Here is a 15773-nt window from a genome sequence, read left to right as displayed (position 1 = left end):
GGGGGAGGGGCGGGGTAGGAATTTCCACCCAAAACTTTTTCCATGAGCCCATTCCCGCCTCTCCCCCCCCCCCCCCCCCCCCCCCCCCCCCCCCCCCCCCCCCCCCCCCCCCCCCCCCCCCCCCCCATCCCTGCCCCTCCTCCACTCCAACCCCTCCCTAGCCCGGGGGGCTTCCAAGGGCAACTGAAGCACGAGGAGGGGGTTACTCGCGTGTGAGGAAGGACACGTGTGTCAGTGGGGGGGGGGGGGTGTCCTCACGTGTCCCCCCGCCCTGACATGCGTGTGCAGGTCCCTGTTGACACACACACGTGTGCAGTGACACGTGTCCAGGTGTGTTCCATGTGCAGGAACACGTGATTCCACGTCCAGGTGTGTCACATGTGCAGTGACACATGTCCAGGTGTGTCACATATGTAGTGACATGTGATTCCATGTCCATCGCTGCCTCGGGGACTGGGTTTGCTCTTGAGGGAAGTTGCACACCTGGACACACCTGGACACATCTGTGCACACATGGACATGTGTGTAGGGCCTCACACACTCCTGTGTAGTCAGCCACCTGGGAGGATTGGGAGAGATTGGGGCGGTGACATGGACTGGAAGGACTGGGAGGGACTTGGTAGGTGACAGGGGCTGCGAGAATTGGGGAACTGGGAGAACTGGGAAGACGGGTGGTAACATGAGGACTGGGAGGGACTGGGAGTGCACAGGATGGAACTGGGAGGGGACTGGGGAGTGGGTGACACGGGGACTGGGGTTATTGGGAGGGGCTGGAGGGAGTGACAATGACGACTGGGAGGACAGGGAGGGACTGGAGGAGGTGACATCGGGACTGGGAAAACTGGAAGGACTGGGAGGGATTAAGAGTGCGCGGGATGGAACTGGGAGGGGACTGGGAGGACTGGGAGGGGCTGGGGTGACAGGAGGGCGGGGCTGGGGGCTGGACGGGGCGTGTGACCGCGGCCCCAGGCCCCCCCCATCAAGGCTCCGCCCCTCGCTCAGACAACGCCCCACCCGCACTCAACCATAACCACAGAGGCCCCGCCCCCACTTAGGCCACTCCAAATTCCTGATCGAGTCCCGCCCCCCTCCAGACCCCGCCCCATTTCCCGTCTCCCAATTCACCCCACCCCTCAGGCCCCGCCCCCCCAGGCTACGCCCCATTCCCGGGGGCGTGGCCAGGCCGCACCCGCCGGGGCCGAGCGAGACCGATCGCGGTGGGCCGGGGGGGGGGGCGGGAGCGGGAGGTGTTAGGGGGTCTCGGGGGGCTCCAGGGGGTCCTGGGCGGCTCGTAGGGACCATGTTCGACTGCCTGGACTCAGCGGCGGCACCGCGGCGGCTCCACGATGTGACCAACCGGGGGGGCTGCGCCCTGCGCAGAGTCCTGGTGCCCGCGGGCTGCGGGACCCCCTCCCGCAGAGGTACGAGGGGGACACCGGGGGGGACATGGGGATGAGAGGGTTGAGGGAGGAATACGGCGCGGAGAGGGGGGCTCAGGGCGCGGGAGGTGGGGGGGCGTGTTTGCGAGTGGATGTGGGGGGCGAGGGAGGGCGGGGAAGCATCTGTGAGCTTGAGTGTGCAAATGAGTGTGAGAGCAGCGGGGAGCGGGGAGGATTGCTGTGTGTGTGGAGGGTCAGTGGGTTCGTGGTCTGCGACTGGTTATGAGGAGTGAAAAAGAGTCTCTGAGTGTGCAAATGAGTGTGAGAGCGACTGGGAGTGTGCAAGGAGCTGGACGGGTCGGTGGGTCCGCGGGGGGGTCCGTGGGTGCGCGGGGGCGGGCGTGTCCGTGTCCTCGCGTGGGTGCGGGGGTGTGGAAAGGGCTGCGGACGTAGACGTGTTCGAGTGTGCAAATGCGCGTGCAAGGGGGGGGCAGGTGATCCGGGGAGGGTTGGGGGAGACCCCGCGTGGGTGCGGGAGCAGCCGGTGAGTGACGCGCGTGGGTGCGGGACCGACCCGGGCGTGTGCGGGAGTGAGGTGACGTGAGAGGTGTGGAAAAATGGGAGGGGGGGCGAGTGGGGGCGTGTGAGCGCGTGGGGAGTGAGTGGGGTGTGGGACCTTCAATTCCCCCTCTTCCCGCAACGAGGGAGCCCCGGGGAGTGTGTTGGGGGTGGTTTTGTGGTACCCGCTTCGCGGGGGTTTGTCCCGGACCCAGTTTTGAGGATGTCGCGGTTTGGAGGGCGGGGGGGGCACAAAGACGTGGAGACCCCACTCGGGATCCCTTCTGGGGAGGTTTGGACTCTATCTGGGGAGTTGGAGGACTTGGACATTTGAGAGGCTCATGGGGTCCCGGAACCGTTTGGGGGGGCAGAAATAGGGACCCGGGTTTTGGGGAGGAGCACAGAGACGTGGACCCCACTAAGGTACCATTTGGCACCGCTAGTGGGAGGGGGGGTTGGACTCGATTTGGGGGGGTCAGGGGGCCCTAAACCCTGTTTTTGGGGGCGTCCTGGACCCCTTTGGGGTGGCAATAAGAGGGACTTGGTTTTCGGGGGGGGACCCACGCGCGGGGTCCTGGGGTGCCCTCGAGAACCTCCCTCGTGTAAATTGGGCCCAAAGAGGTTGGGTGGGGCGGGACCCCCAAAACCCGCCAAACTTCCCTCAAACCCTCCCTAAACCCCCCCTAAAGCTCCCCCCGTGCCTGTGGCGCGGTTTTCCCTGCCGTGTCCCCCCCCACGCCCAGTTCCTCTGCCCAACTGGTTCCAGTCGGGGCCGCGCCCGCCCCCCCCCCCGCGGCCCCCCTCGCACTGCCAATGTGGCACTTTAACCCCTGCGAGGCCACCCCAGAATCGCCCCAATCCCTCTTTGGGGTCGCGGGGGGGTCCCCCCTTCTCAGCAGGGCGGGGAGAGGCGTCACCCCCCGATTTTTGGAGAGGAACCCCCCTGGCCTCCCAAATTCCACCCCAGGGAGGGGGAATTCCCTGTGCTTCCCCGTCCCAATTTAAACCCTCGCCTTGGAGTTGAGGGTCCCCCCAAAATTGGGGGGGATATATAAGGTTGTGCCCCCACCACCCCAAGGGGTGTAGCCACTTTGGGGGGGCTGTTTTGTGGAGTTGAGGGTTTAAATTTTGGTTCCCCCCCCCCCCCCCAAATCCAACGAGACATTGGAGTGTCCCCCAGATGTGCCTTCCCCAACCCTCCGTGGGACCCTCCAGTATTCGGGTGGGGCACAACTAGCCCCCCCCCTAAACTTGGGGGGTCGTCGTGGAGAGGGGAGTGCGGGGGCCGGAGGGTGTGGCCCCCATTTGGCCCCATTTTTAGGGTGGGGGGGTCAAGGGGGAGTTATTTTGGAGTGTCTGTGGCACGTGCATGCCCAAGGCAGCCCTCCCCGCCCCTCAGCTTCCCCCCCAGGGTCAAAAACGCGCCGGATGAGGCTGGAATTTCTTTAATTTCAGCAATTTTGGGTTTTCTGGAAAAAACCATACAAAACCCACCAAAAAATACCCGCCTGCCCCTCCTCCAGCACTGCCTGGGCCGCACGCGGGGAGGCCCTTCTTTCCCCTCCCGCGCCATGTCACACCCTCCCTGGCACAGTGGGGGGGGTTTTGGGACGCCCCCACCTCGAATTTTGGGGTTGGGGGCGGCTGGGAACCTCCCCCACCCTTAATTTTGGCGTTTATGGAGGCTCAGGACTCCCTGTCTCCAAATTTTGGAAGGTGGAAGGGGCTGGGGACCCCCCACCCCGAGTTTTCAGGTTTAGGGGGGCGACAGAGGTGGACATTGGGGGGTGACGCTGCTGATGTTCCCCCACGTCCCCGTGGTGGCACCTCGGGGGAAATTGGGGGTCCCAGACCCCCCCATTTCAAATGTTGAGGGTTTGGGGGAGGTTGGGACCCCCCTGCTAAGAATTTGGGAGTCTGGGGCCCCCCACTTGAATTTTGGCATTTGGGGGGCCTCGAGACCTCCCCTCTTTGAATTTGGGGAGGGATGGAACCCTCCCTAACAAGAGTTTTGGGCTTTGGGGGTTGAGACTCAGGTTTTGGGGCTGCCGGAGCTGTATGAAGGGTCCCCTTTTGGGAGGGACTCTTTTTTTGAACCCTGTGTTTGAGGGGCGGTCACAGCATCCTGGACACGTTTGGGGGGGGCAGAAAGAAGGACCTGGTTTTGGGGGGGGGGGGCACAACGATGTGCAGACCCCACTGAGGGATCATTTTTGAGACCCCTCTGTGGGGGTTGGACCCGATTTGGGGTGGTTGGAGGTCCTGGACCCTGTTTTTGGGGCGGGGTGTCTCGAAATGAAGGGAGGCTTAACATGACAACCCCCCCATCCAGGGGGATCCTGCTCCTTCCTTTTTGGGGGCAGTTCAGAGGATCTGCCTGACCCCTTCTTCCCCCTCTTTTTGTGCCTCCCCCAGCCCTGGAGGCCCCTCCCGGGCGGGTTTTGGGGGACACGGGCCCTCCCTCACCGCCACCTCCCCCCCGTGTGTACAAACCATGCTTCGTGTGCAGCGACAAGAGCTCGGGGTATCACTACGGGGTCAGCTCGTGCGAGGGCTGCAAGGTGGGCAAGGGGGGGGACAGGAGGCACGAGGGGCCACATGGTGGTGGGAGCCCCCCGGGGCAGGGGGAACTCGGGGGGGGGGCAGTGGGGACCTCCCAGGTATCACTATGGGGTCAGCTCATGGGAGGGCTGCAAGGTGGGCATGGGAGGGATGGGAGGGTATTGGGGGGCACAAGGCTGGCAGGGGCCCAGTGACAGTGGGACTCTCCTGGGGCCCTGGGAACCTGCAAGTAGCAATGGGGACCCCGTGGGGGGCAATGGGGACCCTGTGTGGGAAGTGGGGACTCTGGGGACCCTGACCACTGGGAAATGGGGATCCCCCCCAAGGACTGGGACCCCCCCAGTTGACCCCGGGCAGCTTTTCTGGGATCCCTGGTGATCTGTTCCTGGTGCCCCCAGTTTGGGGGTACTCCTAGACCCCCTTCAGCCCGTTTTTGCCTCCTCTTTCCCCCGGGGTACTGGGAACCCCTCCAAAGCCCTGGGACCCTCCCCAGTAGTGACACCCTCCCCTCCCTAGTCACTCCAATGACCCCTTTGGAGCCACTGGGGAGCCCCCAGTTAACCCTGAGCAGCCTTACTGGGACCCCCAGTGCCCTGTTCCCACTGCCCCCATTTTGGGGGTCCCACCAGCCCCCCTGACCCCCTGTTCCCCACAATTCCAGGGGTTTTTCCGGCGCAGCATCCAGAAGAACATGGTGTACACATGTCCCCGGGAGCGGAACTGCCCCATCGACAAAGTGACACGGAACCGCTGCCAGTTCTGCCGCCTCCAGAAGTGCCTCCGGGTTGGGATGTCCAAGGAAGGTGCGGGGGAGCTCCAGGACCCCCCAAAAACTTGGGATCCCCCCCAAGCGGCACTGAGGGGTCTCAGGGTTATCACAATGGGGCTGGGGAAGCTCAGGGTGGGGATGGTCCTGTGCCGGGGGGAATTTTTGGGTCTGTGAGGGCTCTGGGGGGGGGATCACCCCTGAACCTCCCCTAGCCCCCCTCCCCGCAAATTCCCTGCCACCCCCAGCTGTGAGGAACGACCGGAGCAAGCGGAGGAAGGAGGTGAAGGAGGATTTGGGGGGAGACGAGCTGAGCCCTGAGTTGGCCGAGCTGGTGCGGAGGGTGAGCAGAGCCCACCAGGAGACCTTCCCCTCTCTGTGCCAGCTGGGCAAGTACACCACGGTGAGTGGAGCTGGGGGTTCCGGGGGGTCCCTGGGTGGGCACTAGGGTGGTACCCCAATCATTGGATCTATGGAGGGTTCACTGAGCAACCCTGACCCCCCAAAACACAAGATCTGAGCTCTGGGGGCAGCTGGGGTTGGGGGGCAAGTTCAGGGGCAGGGGTGTTGGGGAGGGGTCCCAGGAGTTCTGAGACGGTCGTAGGGAGTTTTGGGGGTCTCTGAGGGGGGCACCCCAATCCTCAGACCCTTAGAGGGGTTCCTGGACCCCCTGGCCCCCCAGAACATCTGAGCACTGGGGCAGCTGGAGTCAGAGGCAGAGAGGTGCTGGGGAGGGGTCCCCAGGAGGCTTTTGGGGGTCCCAGTGATCCTAGGGGTTTCTAGCGGTCTGAGGAGGTTCCAGTCCACCCTGACCCACCCTGACCGGGTCTGTGCCCCCCAGAACTCGAGTGCAGACCACCGTGTGCAGCTGGACCTGGGGCTGTGGGACAAGTTCAGCGAACTGGCCACGAAGTGCATCATCAAGATCGTGGAGTTTGCGAAGCGGATCCCCGGGTTCACAGGGCTCAGCATGGCCGACCAGATCACCCTGCTCAAGGCTGCCTGCCTTGACATCCTGGTGGGCATCAAGGGATGTGGGATCCTGGAGGGTGTTTGGGGTTCCTGGAGGAGGTTTGGGGGTTCCTCAGGGGATTTGGGAGGTCCCATGGTGGCTCTGACCTCACCACCCACACATGGATGTCCTGGAGAGGGGCTGGGTGGGTTTGGGGATCCCCTATGGAAATTTCAGGGTCTCTTGAGGGGCTTTGATGTCCCTGGGTGGATATATGGGGTCCCTGGGTGGGGGGATTTTGGTGACCCCTGCGTTATTTTGGGATTCCCTGACCCCCACGACCCCCAGATGCTGCAGATCTGCCCCTGTTACAGCCTGAGCAAGAGATGAGGACGTTATGGGATGGGCTGACTCTGGGGGGGGGTGTTTTGGGGTCCCTGGGTGATTTTGGGGTACCCTTACCCCCAGATGCTGCGGATTTGTACCCGATACACCCCTGAGCAGGACACGATGACGTTCTCGGACGGCCTTACCCTGACCAGGACCCAGATGCACAACGCAGGGTTTGGGCCCCTCACCGACCTCGTGTTTGCCTTCGCGGGGCAACTCCTGCCCCTACAGCTCGATGACACTGAGACAGGGCTGCTTAGTGCCATCTGCCTCATCTGTGGAGGTGGGGGGACGTGAGGGACACCAGGGGCACATGGGATATCAGGAATATGGGGGTCACACCAGGGCAGCTCAGTGACACTGAGTTGGGGCTGCTCACAGCCATCGGCCTCATCTGTGGAGGTGACGACATGAGGGGGGACATGAGGGAGACACCAGGAGGTTTGGGGAGTATCAGGGGTTTGGGGATAGGAGGGGTATAGGGGGTATAAGAGACACGGGACCGAGACAGGGCTGCTCAGGGCCATTGGCGTCATGTGGGGAGGTGGGAGGACACTGGGGACACGGGGACATTGGGGGAGTCATCAGGGACGTGGGTATTGGGGCACATGGGGGGCTTGGGAACCAGGCTGCGGGACGTGTCTCCTAGGACAGGAGACAGTGGTGGGCATGTGGGGACACTGGGATCTGCAGGGCAGGAGAGGGACAGGGATGGGAGGACAGAGGGGACATGGGAATATGGGGACACAGGGACACTGTCCCGGTGATCCCATCCCGGGGGTCTCTGTCCCCCCAGACCGGATGGAGCTGGAGCAGCCCCGGCGCGTGGAGCGGCTGCAGGAGCCACTGCTTGAGGCTCTCCGGGTTTACGCACGGCGGCGACGGCCACGGCAACCGCAGCGATTTCCCCGAATGCTGCTCAAAATCACTGACCTGCGTGGCATCAGCACCAAGGGTGAGACCCTCGGGACCCCCAAACCAATACACCCCCCCAAAAAGGTACAGCCCCTCCTGACAGCCCAACACCCCTGGGACACCCTGAAAACCCACCCCAACCCCAGTACTTCTCCCAAATGCTCAAAATCACCAACCTGCATGGCATCAGCACCAAGGGTGAGACCCCTGGGACTGCCCTCAGACAGGAATAGCCCCCAAAGGCCCCCTGGGACCCCTCTGAGCCCCTCTGACTCCAAAATCCCCCAAACACCTCCTCTCAACACCCCAAAATTGCTCTCTGGGACCTCCCCAAGCCTCGTTTTGAGGGGGGGTCCAAGGTTTTGGAGGGGGGCTGTCCAAGGTTTTGGGGGGTTCAAGGTTTTGCAGGAGGGGGAGTTGAAACTCTCAGGCGGTGTTCAAAGTTTTGGGGGAGGTTGAAGGTCTTGGGGGGGGTTAAAGCTTATTTGAGGGGGATTCAAAGTCTTTGGGGGTACTAAAGCTCGGGGGGGGGGCGAAATTTGGGGGGTTCAAGCTCTTGAAGGGGCTTAAATTTGGGGGAGTTGAAGGTAGTTTGGGGGGATTCAAGGTCTTTTTGCGGGGAGTTGGAACTCTCAGGGGGAGGGTTCAGAGTTTTAGGGGGGTTCAAGCTCTTGGTGGACTTTTGAGCTTGTTTTGGGGGCTCCAAGCTCTCAGGATGGGGTGGGTCTAAGCTCTCAGGGGAGAAATGTTAAGCCGCTGGGGGAGATGTTAATTATTGGAGGAGGGGGGCACTCACACTTTGCCCCCTACCAGGGGCAGAACGGGCCCTGACACTGCGCACGGAGATCCCGGGGCCGATGCCCCCCCTGATCCGGGAGATGCTGGAGAACCCTGAGATCTTCACCGAGGGGGGTCAGGGGGGGCCCCCTCTGCCCCCAGACCCTCCCACGGCCCAGGACAGCCCCCCTGGCCTCCGCAAATCCTTGTAACCGCCCCAGCTCCCCCGAGCCCCCACGGTGGGGGCACTCACAGCTGCCTTCCACGGTCCCCCCCTTTTGCTCTGGAGGGGGGAGAGACACCCAAAGTGCCCACCCCCCCGCCCCCCGAATTAGGGTGTGGGGGGGTCAGAGACTGACAGAGCAAAGCTATTGCCTTAAGCTGGGGGGTCCAGGGACCCTCCCCAAACTCAGCTTCAACCAAAGCCCCCCAGCCCCCGCTGCCCCCCATCTTGTATTGAGAGGAATTTTAGGACAGGCAGCCCTCCTTCCCCCCAAATGAACACTCCTGGGGTGCCCCATAAATACTCTCCTGGGGGTTTATTTACTGGACACAGGGTGGATTTTGGCGGGGGGGGGCAGCACCCCCATTATGTCGCCCAGGACAGTCCCCCCCCGGTTTGGTGGGTCCCCATTTATATGTTGTTGGGGGTGAGGGGACCCCAAAATTCCTCCCCCCACCCTCTTCCCTATACACTACAGAGACCAAAGATGGGGGGGACACAAGATGACTCCCCCAACTTCCCCCATTTTGGGGGGTTCTCAAGCCATAGGGTGACCCCAGTCCCCCACCTAGGGCAGCGTTGGGGGGGGTGGCCACCCCCAAATATCTGTTACCCCCCCCCCCTAAGCCTGGCTGGGTGGGGGGGCCAGGGTTTGCTGCCCCCCTTCTGAATTTGCCCCCCCCCTTGGGTGGGGTCTGTTACACTATGGGGGGGTGGTGACTCTTCCCCCTGGGGCAGCACTTTCACCCCCCCCCTTTATTTATTCCTCTGCGTTTACATTGGGCCCCCACTGCTGCCCCCCTCCCACTGCTAGCCACCCCCCATTTTTGGGGGGCCCCTCAGCCATGTTTACAGCCCTCCCCCACCCCCTCTGCGCTGAGGGGAGGTCTCGGGACTTTTCTATTTTTGCAAAATAAAGTGATGGAAATTTTTTTTTTTGGGGGGGTTGTACATTTTGGGGAGGCAAGGGGGTCTAAGAAGGGGAAGGGAGGCTCGGGAACCCCCACGAGGTGATATGGGGCACCAGTGGGGTGGGGGTGGTGGCTCTCCTTGATTATTTGGCAGAGGGGCACTTAGGAGCTCCCCGCATTGGGACACTCCCTCAGGGATAACAGGGCGTGACAGCATTGGGAACCCCTCCAAACTTGGGGACTCCCCCAGAGATAAACAGGGGGCACTTGGGGACCCCTCTCCAGGGATAAGGGGAGGGGCACCCCTGGGGGATTTGGGGGGGGCATTTGAGGACCCCCCACTCCCCAGTTTAATGATCCTCCCCTGCCATTTTTGGGGTCCGGGGAAGGAAGCACAAATAGGTTCTGGGGGTCCCCCCAAATACTGCCCCCCCTGCCCCTGAAGAAATCAAATTTGGGTTAAAAAAGCAAAACCCCAAAGTTTTATTTAAATAAACCCTAAAGGAAGGGGGGGGGCACACGGAGGGTGTGTGTGTGGGAAAAAGGATGACATTCTGGGGACATGGGGGGGGTGGGACACGAGAAATTGAGGACCCTTAGAAAAAACTACCGTTTAAAAGTGACCCCACCCACCCACCCTGGGGGTGACCCCCTCCCCCCTCCCCCCATAGCAAAATAACTGTAATAAACCCGCAAAACCCAACAAAATACCCCAAAAATGTAGCTGGGGAGGGCAGGGGGGTGGTGTGTGTGTGTGGCCACCTCCCCAGGCTTAGGGGGGGCCCCAAAACCCCCCCAGCATCCCCCCAACCTCCCCTCAAACCACCCACTGGAGCCCTCAAACCACCCCCCCCCCACCCCCCAAATTTGGGGGCTGGGGGGGCTCAGCAGAGCCAAAGCCTTTTTTGAAGTATCACCGGGGGGAGGAAGTGGTGTCCCCAAAGTCCTTCAGGTCCAGAAAGGGAGGTCAGGGCACCAAAAAACGGGGGGCCCAAAATTCATGAACTTTGTTTCCCCTCAGAGCATTCTGTGACTGGGGGTGGCATGAGACCCGAAAATTGGGGGGAACATTAGGGAGACCCCCAGAGTTTTTGGGGAGTCCTGGATCCTACAACCACCACCCCTGAGCAGATCCACAGTTTTTCCACCCCAGAGAACGGGGTTTTCCAGGATTTTCCTCCCTCTGAGAATGGGGTTTTCTGGAAAATGGGGGTGCCTTTGCTCCCCCTTCCGGGTGCAGCCCCTCACAGGCAGGGGGGGGGGGACACAGGGAGCCTCCCCAAAACCACGTGGAAACGGGAAACCTCCCCAAAATCCACAGGAATTCCAGAGGGAATGGGAAGCGCTGCCGAGTCCCACAATGGCGACACCCCCAAATTCCTCATTCTGTTCCCATTTTCCATAAAAAGGGGGAATTTGCCTTCCTCTGAAGCCAAGACACCCTCCCAAAATCCTCATTTTTCCCTCTTTTTCCCCCAAAAAAGCAGGATTGGAGATGTCATTCCTAGCAGGACCCTCCTACCTGTGTCCCAGGTACCCCAAACCCGATGGGATTTGGGCAGTTTGGGGGCTCCCAGTCTGTTCTGGGGGGGGAATGTGGGGTGGATTTAGGGATCCAACGATGAGGAGGGCACAGCTTGAAGATTCCAGGAGAATTTTTGGGCTCATTATCCCAGTTTTTAGGCCAGAAGAATGGGAAGGCTCTTGAGTTTTTCACACTGGGAACACTCCAGGGTTTTTTAGGAGTTCTCAGCTTGGGGTGAAAAATCCAGGTGAAGCAGATGCAGAGGGTAGGGGGTGCAGGAGGGAGGCTCCCCCTTCCTCCAGCACCCCCAGAATTTCCAGAATTTCACAGCAGGAGCTGGGAGTCAGGGGGAGTCTTGCCCTGGCAGCCCTGGCACATCCGCTTGTGCCGCAGGAGCCGGTCCGTGCGGGAGAAACTCTGCGGAATGGAGGCGATTAGGGTTGGAATTCGGGGTGGGGATGGTTCTGGGGGCTTCCCAGGGAATTCCAGGTGGGATTTCCCACGGAATTACCTGCATACAGCGCTCGCACTGGTAGGGCTTCTCCCCGCTGTGCACCCGCTTGTGCCGCTCCAGGTGGTACTTCTGGATGAAGCGCATGTCACACACGTCGCACTCAAAGGGCTTCTCCCCTAAAGTGGGCGGGATTTGGGGGGGTAATTAACATCCCCGGGGATAGTTAGGGGGGGTGGGAATGGGGGAGGAGGGGGAGTTGGGGGATTAAGGGGGGGTTGGGATCGGGGAGGGAGGGAGCACAGGTCACACTCAAAGGGCTTCTTCCCTAAACTGGGAGGGGTCTAGGGGGTTAATTAACACCCAACCTAACTGGGGGGGAATTAGGATAGGGGGGGAGGAGAGAGCTAATTAAGGCTCGGAGGGGTTAATTAGGGAACATTAATTGGTGCCCCCACCAGTGTGGATGAGGATGTGCCGTTTGAGGTGGTAACTGCTCCGGAAGGCCCCAAAACAGTGGTCACAGATGAAGTTCTTGAGCTGGAAGGACCCGTTTTGCTCGATCACCACCATCTACAAACCATGGGGGGGGTAGAGATTGGGGGAGCTCAGGGCCGGGGGGCCCCCAGCAGCCCCACCCAAATCCCCCCCCCGGCCGTCCTGCGCCTGCCGGAGTTTGGGAGATTCTCTTCCTCCTCCTCCTGCTCCTGGGGGGCTGCGGCAAACCTGGGACTGGGAGCGGCGGGACGAGCTCGGGGGTCCCTCGGCGCCAGGAACCCGCTTGCGGCGCTGCCGGGGGGGCCAGGGGGGGTTAGCGGGCATGGGGGGCACAGAGACCCCCCCCCCCCCCACGCCACGGAGACCTCCCAGTTGGGGAGGAGAACCTGCCTTTTTCATGGATTTCTTGGGGTTGGAGGCCTCGGGGGCGTCGTCATCCTTGCGGGCGCGGGGCTTGTCGGGGTCTTGGCGGAGGGACTGGGGGGATTTGGGGGTGGGATGGAGAGGGGGGGATTTGGGGGGTAAAAGGGGGCAGGGAATGGGGAGGGATTTGGGGCGTCATTGAAGGGTTGAGAATTGGGGAGGGGGATTAAAGGGGGGCAGGAATTGCGGGAAAAATCAGGGAGGAGGGATTGGGGGGGCAGGAATCGGGGAGGAGGATGTGAGGTAAGGGAGGGCAGGAATTGAGGGTTGAAGGGAGACAGGAATCGGGATTGGAGGGTTGGGAATCGGGGGATAAGATCGGAAAGGGAATTCGGGGGTTAAAAGGAGCAGGGGAAGGGAGATAACGGTATTGGGGGGGAGGGAATCGAATGTAAATAACAAAATTAGGGCAGGAAAAGGCAAATCTGAGATGATAGAAAATTCCAATTAAAGGAGAAAAAACCCTAACAAAAGAGGAAAAGTCCAACTGAAGGGAAATGAAATTAGATTAAAGAAGGAAAAAGCCCAATTAAAGAAGAAAAAAAACCAAATAAGACTAGGGCAAAGCCAAATTAAATCAGCAAACCTCCAAATTAAAGGTGGAAAAACCCAAATTAGAGGTGAAAAGTCTGAAATTAAAGGCAGAAAGTCCCAGATTAAATGTGGAAACTTCCACTTCAAGTTGTAAAACAGGAAAACCCCAAATTAAAGGTCGAAAGAGCCAAATTAAAGGCAGAAAAACACAAATCAAAGGTGTAAAATGACAAATTAAGTCAAGAGTAAGCAAATTAAAGCAGGAAAAACCTCAAATTAAAGCCAGAACCCCCCCAACTGAAGGTGTAACCCCCCCATTAGAGCTGGACCCCTGCAGTCCAGGGGGTTCCCCTGTATCCCATACCAGCAGGTCAGGGCTGGAGCCTCTTTCCCGATTCCCATCCTGTTTTCCAGCCTTGGGCATCATCTTCTTACTGGCGACTGTGGGGACCAGGCAGACCCCCGAGAGCCCCTCACAGGCCAGGAGACTTGCCTGGGGGGCACAGAGACCCCCACCATCAACAGAGACCCCAAAAACCCCCTAACCCCCCTAAACTCACCCAAAACCTCCCGATATCCCCCCCATCAACAGAGACCCCCGAGAGCCCCTCATAGGCCAGGAGACTCACCTGGGGGGGCACAGGGACTACCACCATCAACAGAGATCCTAAAACTCTCCCAAACCCCCAAGAGACTCACTGGGAGGGGGACAGAGACCCCCAACACCAACACAGACCTCCCCCCTCCCCCAAACTCCCTCCTAGCAGCACAGACCCCAAAACCCCCTAGGAGACTTGCCTGGGACCCACCCCCCAAAAGCCCCCCCATCCCCCCAACCCTACAAGACTCGCCTGGTGGCACAGGGACCCCCATCATCAACAGAGACCCAAAAAACCCAAGAAGACCCTGGAAGGGAATGTGGGAAAATCCCAAGGAAATATGGAGTAATCCCAGGGTGATTCTCAGTCGGGGAGGGGGGGGTAAGGTGAACTCCCTTTTTTGGGACCTGGCAAAACCAAAGGATTAATGGGAAATTTGGGGGTAATCCCACAAAAATTTGGATAATTTTAGGGAAAATTCAGCATGATCCCAGGGAAAAGCGAGAAGACCCCAAAAGTGGGGATGGGGGGGCTGAACCCCCTTATTTGGGGCCTCACAGGACCAAAGGATTAATGGGAAATTTGGGCATAATTCCAGAAAAAACAGGAAACTTTGGAATAAGACTGAAGAAAATTTGGAATAATCCCAGGGGAAAGTGGAAAGGGGGACCTCGAGCCATGGCCCCATTTTCCCCCTTTTTCCCATATTTCAGGGCTCCTTTTCCCCCAGAAAGCTGCTGGGCCTTGGGATTTGGGGGCCTTTGGGGACGGGGTTGGGGGCTCATTACCTGAGCCATGATGTGGGAGCCTTTGGCCTGACTGTCGCCCAGGCAAAGCTCCTTTTGGGGGCAGAAAAGGTGGGATCAGTAAATTTTTATGGATTTTTGGGCGGGCTCCAGTACCCGCCACGGCGCCGCCATTCCTTCCTCCTCCTCCTCCTCTTCCTCCTCCTCCTCTTCCTCCTCTTCCTGGGGGGCCACAGGCTCGGGAAAGGGGGGGGACACTCGGCCAGGCCCCCCCCCCAAAGCCGGGACCCCCCAAAGCGGGAGGCGTTGGATCCGCAGGGATGAAGCTGTCGGGGGGTCCTGGGGGAAAAAGAGGGTTAAGGAGGGGCCCTAAAAGAGGGGGCGTCACCCACCCAAAAGTGGGGGGTTGGGGGGGGGGTCGGGGAGTAATTTGGAGGGGGTGCGGGGTGGCTTCGGGGTGTTGGATCTGGGGAGGACCGGAGGGGAGGGTGATACGGGGTGGCAGGGGTCATTAACCCTAAACTGAGGGGTCTGGCAGGGTTTGGGGGGGCCCAAACGTGTGCGTGGGGAACACGGGAGAAGGTTCAGGGTAGGGTGACAAGGTGAGGGGAGAAAGGAGGGTCCTGGGAGGTGGGTGACCCTGAGAGGAGTTTGGAGGGGCCCTAGGGAGGGGAGGTGAGATCGGTACGGGAGGGTCGGGTCTCCGGGGGTCCCGGCGGGGGTCCAGAGTAGGGAGAGGGCCCGGGGTTTGGGGGGTCGGGCCGGAGGTGTCCTAGGTACAGGGGTCGCACCGGGACGGTGAATCATCGGGGGGGTCACATCGGGGGTGTGTCAGGGTCCCACCGGGGTGGTCTCGGGCGCCCCGCCATTGTACCTCCCCTCCCCCCTCCCCGGGCGGGGGAGTGCGAGGCGGCCCCGCCGGTGTCCCGGGGGGGTGCAGGGATCTCTCCGGGGGGTTTTTTGGGGGGAGTCGGTTCGTACCTTCCGCGGCCCCTCTGCACTCCCGCCGCCCCCCCCGCCCTCACCCGGAACCGGAAACTCCGCCCCCGCCACCACCTCCGGGAGCCGCAAACGCCGGGCGGATGCGACGAGATTTCTGCGCATTCGTATAAAGGAGAAGCGAGGCCGGGGACCGCGTCGCCATCTTGGGTGATGGTGGTCGCCATGGCAACCGCACGGCCTACGGCCCTCAGAGCAGCCTGAGCCCCGCGGCAGGGGGAACGACCCCGAGCGGGCAATCCCCTGACACCCTCTGGGAACCCCCAGTGCCCTTTTCGAGACCGCCGTTGTTATGACCCCTCCTCCCCGCTGGGACCCCGTGCCGGGATGACCTCGGCTGGATGCCAGGTGCCCACCCATCCACTCTATTGCTCCCCTTCCCAGCGGGACAGGGGAGAGAGTAAGGTGTAAAAAAACCCCAACGCGTGGGTTGGGATAAGGCAGTTTATTTAAAGCAAAAAAGTAAAGCAAAGAGTGTGCGCACAGAAGCGAAAGATACCAGGGTTTATTCTCTGCTTCCCTTGAGCAGTGACGGTCGGCCACTCCCAAGAAGCAGGGCTTCGGT

At 60.9% G+C, this 15773-nt stretch overlaps 2 protein-coding genes across 3 annotated transcripts; one reads left to right on the top strand and one right to left on the bottom strand.

Moving 5' to 3' along the window:
- Positions 1–1265: 1265 nt before the first annotated feature.
- Positions 1266–9454, top strand: LOC114070108 (retinoic acid receptor gamma-A-like). The gene is made up of 8 exons (XM_027907324.1): positions 1266–1421; positions 4353–4498; positions 5161–5302; positions 5514–5668; positions 6107–6283; positions 6686–6890; positions 7404–7562; positions 8336–9454. Exons 1-8 carry the CDS (start codon positions 1301–1303, stop codon positions 8509–8511), a joined length of 1281 nt encoding a protein of 426 aa, XP_027763125.1. The 5' UTR covers positions 1266–1300; the 3' UTR covers positions 8512–9454.
- A 1374-nt stretch (positions 9455–10828) lies between these two features.
- ZNF740 (zinc finger protein 740) lies at positions 10829–15294 on the bottom strand. Of its 2 annotated transcripts, XM_027907326.1 has the most exons (8): positions 15191–15294; positions 14252–14548; positions 13229–13357; positions 12298–12384; positions 12136–12198; positions 11868–11982; positions 11470–11588; positions 10829–11375 (listed from the first exon to the last, which is right to left on the bottom strand). In XM_027907326.1, the coding sequence occupies exons 2-8, from the start codon at positions 14258–14260 to the stop codon at positions 11283–11285; spliced, it is 615 nt and encodes a 204-aa protein (XP_027763127.1). In that variant the 5' UTR covers positions 14261–14548; positions 15191–15294; the 3' UTR covers positions 10829–11282. The 2 variants fall into 2 exon arrangements, with proteins under 2 accessions (XP_027763127.1, XP_027763128.1); XM_027907327.1 differs by lacking the exon at positions 12136–12198.
- Between the last annotated feature and the right edge of the window lie 479 nt (positions 15295–15773).

Source organism: Empidonax traillii, unplaced genomic scaffold, assembly GCF_003031625.1.
Source record: "Empidonax traillii isolate 1590-97213 ecotype Southwest subspecies unplaced genomic scaffold, ASM303162v1 scaffold1437:size147607, whole genome shotgun sequence".
NCBI lineage: Eukaryota > Metazoa > Chordata > Aves > Passeriformes > Tyrannidae > Empidonax > Empidonax traillii.
This window is presented reverse-complemented; position numbering and strand designations above follow the sequence as displayed.

Coding starts and splice junctions, on each gene's coding strand:
- LOC114070108 (XM_027907324.1), top strand. CDS start 1,301: ATGTTCGACTGCCTGGACTCAGCGGCGGCACCGCGGCGGCTCCACGAT. Junction 4,499..5,160: donor GCTCGTGCGAGGGCTGCAAG/GTGGGCAAGGGG, acceptor CCACAATTCCAG/GGGTTTTTCCGGCGCAGCAT. Junction 6,284..6,685: donor CTGCCTGCCTTGACATCCTG/GTGGGCATCAAG, acceptor CCTTACCCCCAG/ATGCTGCGGATTTGTACCCG.
- ZNF740 (XM_027907326.1), bottom strand. Junction 11,983..12,135: donor CCCGCCGCTCCCAGTCCCAG/GTTTGCCGCAGC, acceptor CATGGTTTGTAG/ATGGTGGTGATCGAGCAAAA. Junction 11,589..11,867: donor GCACATCCTCATCCACACTG/GTGGGGGCACCA, acceptor CGCCCACTTTAG/GGGAGAAGCCCTTTGAGTGC.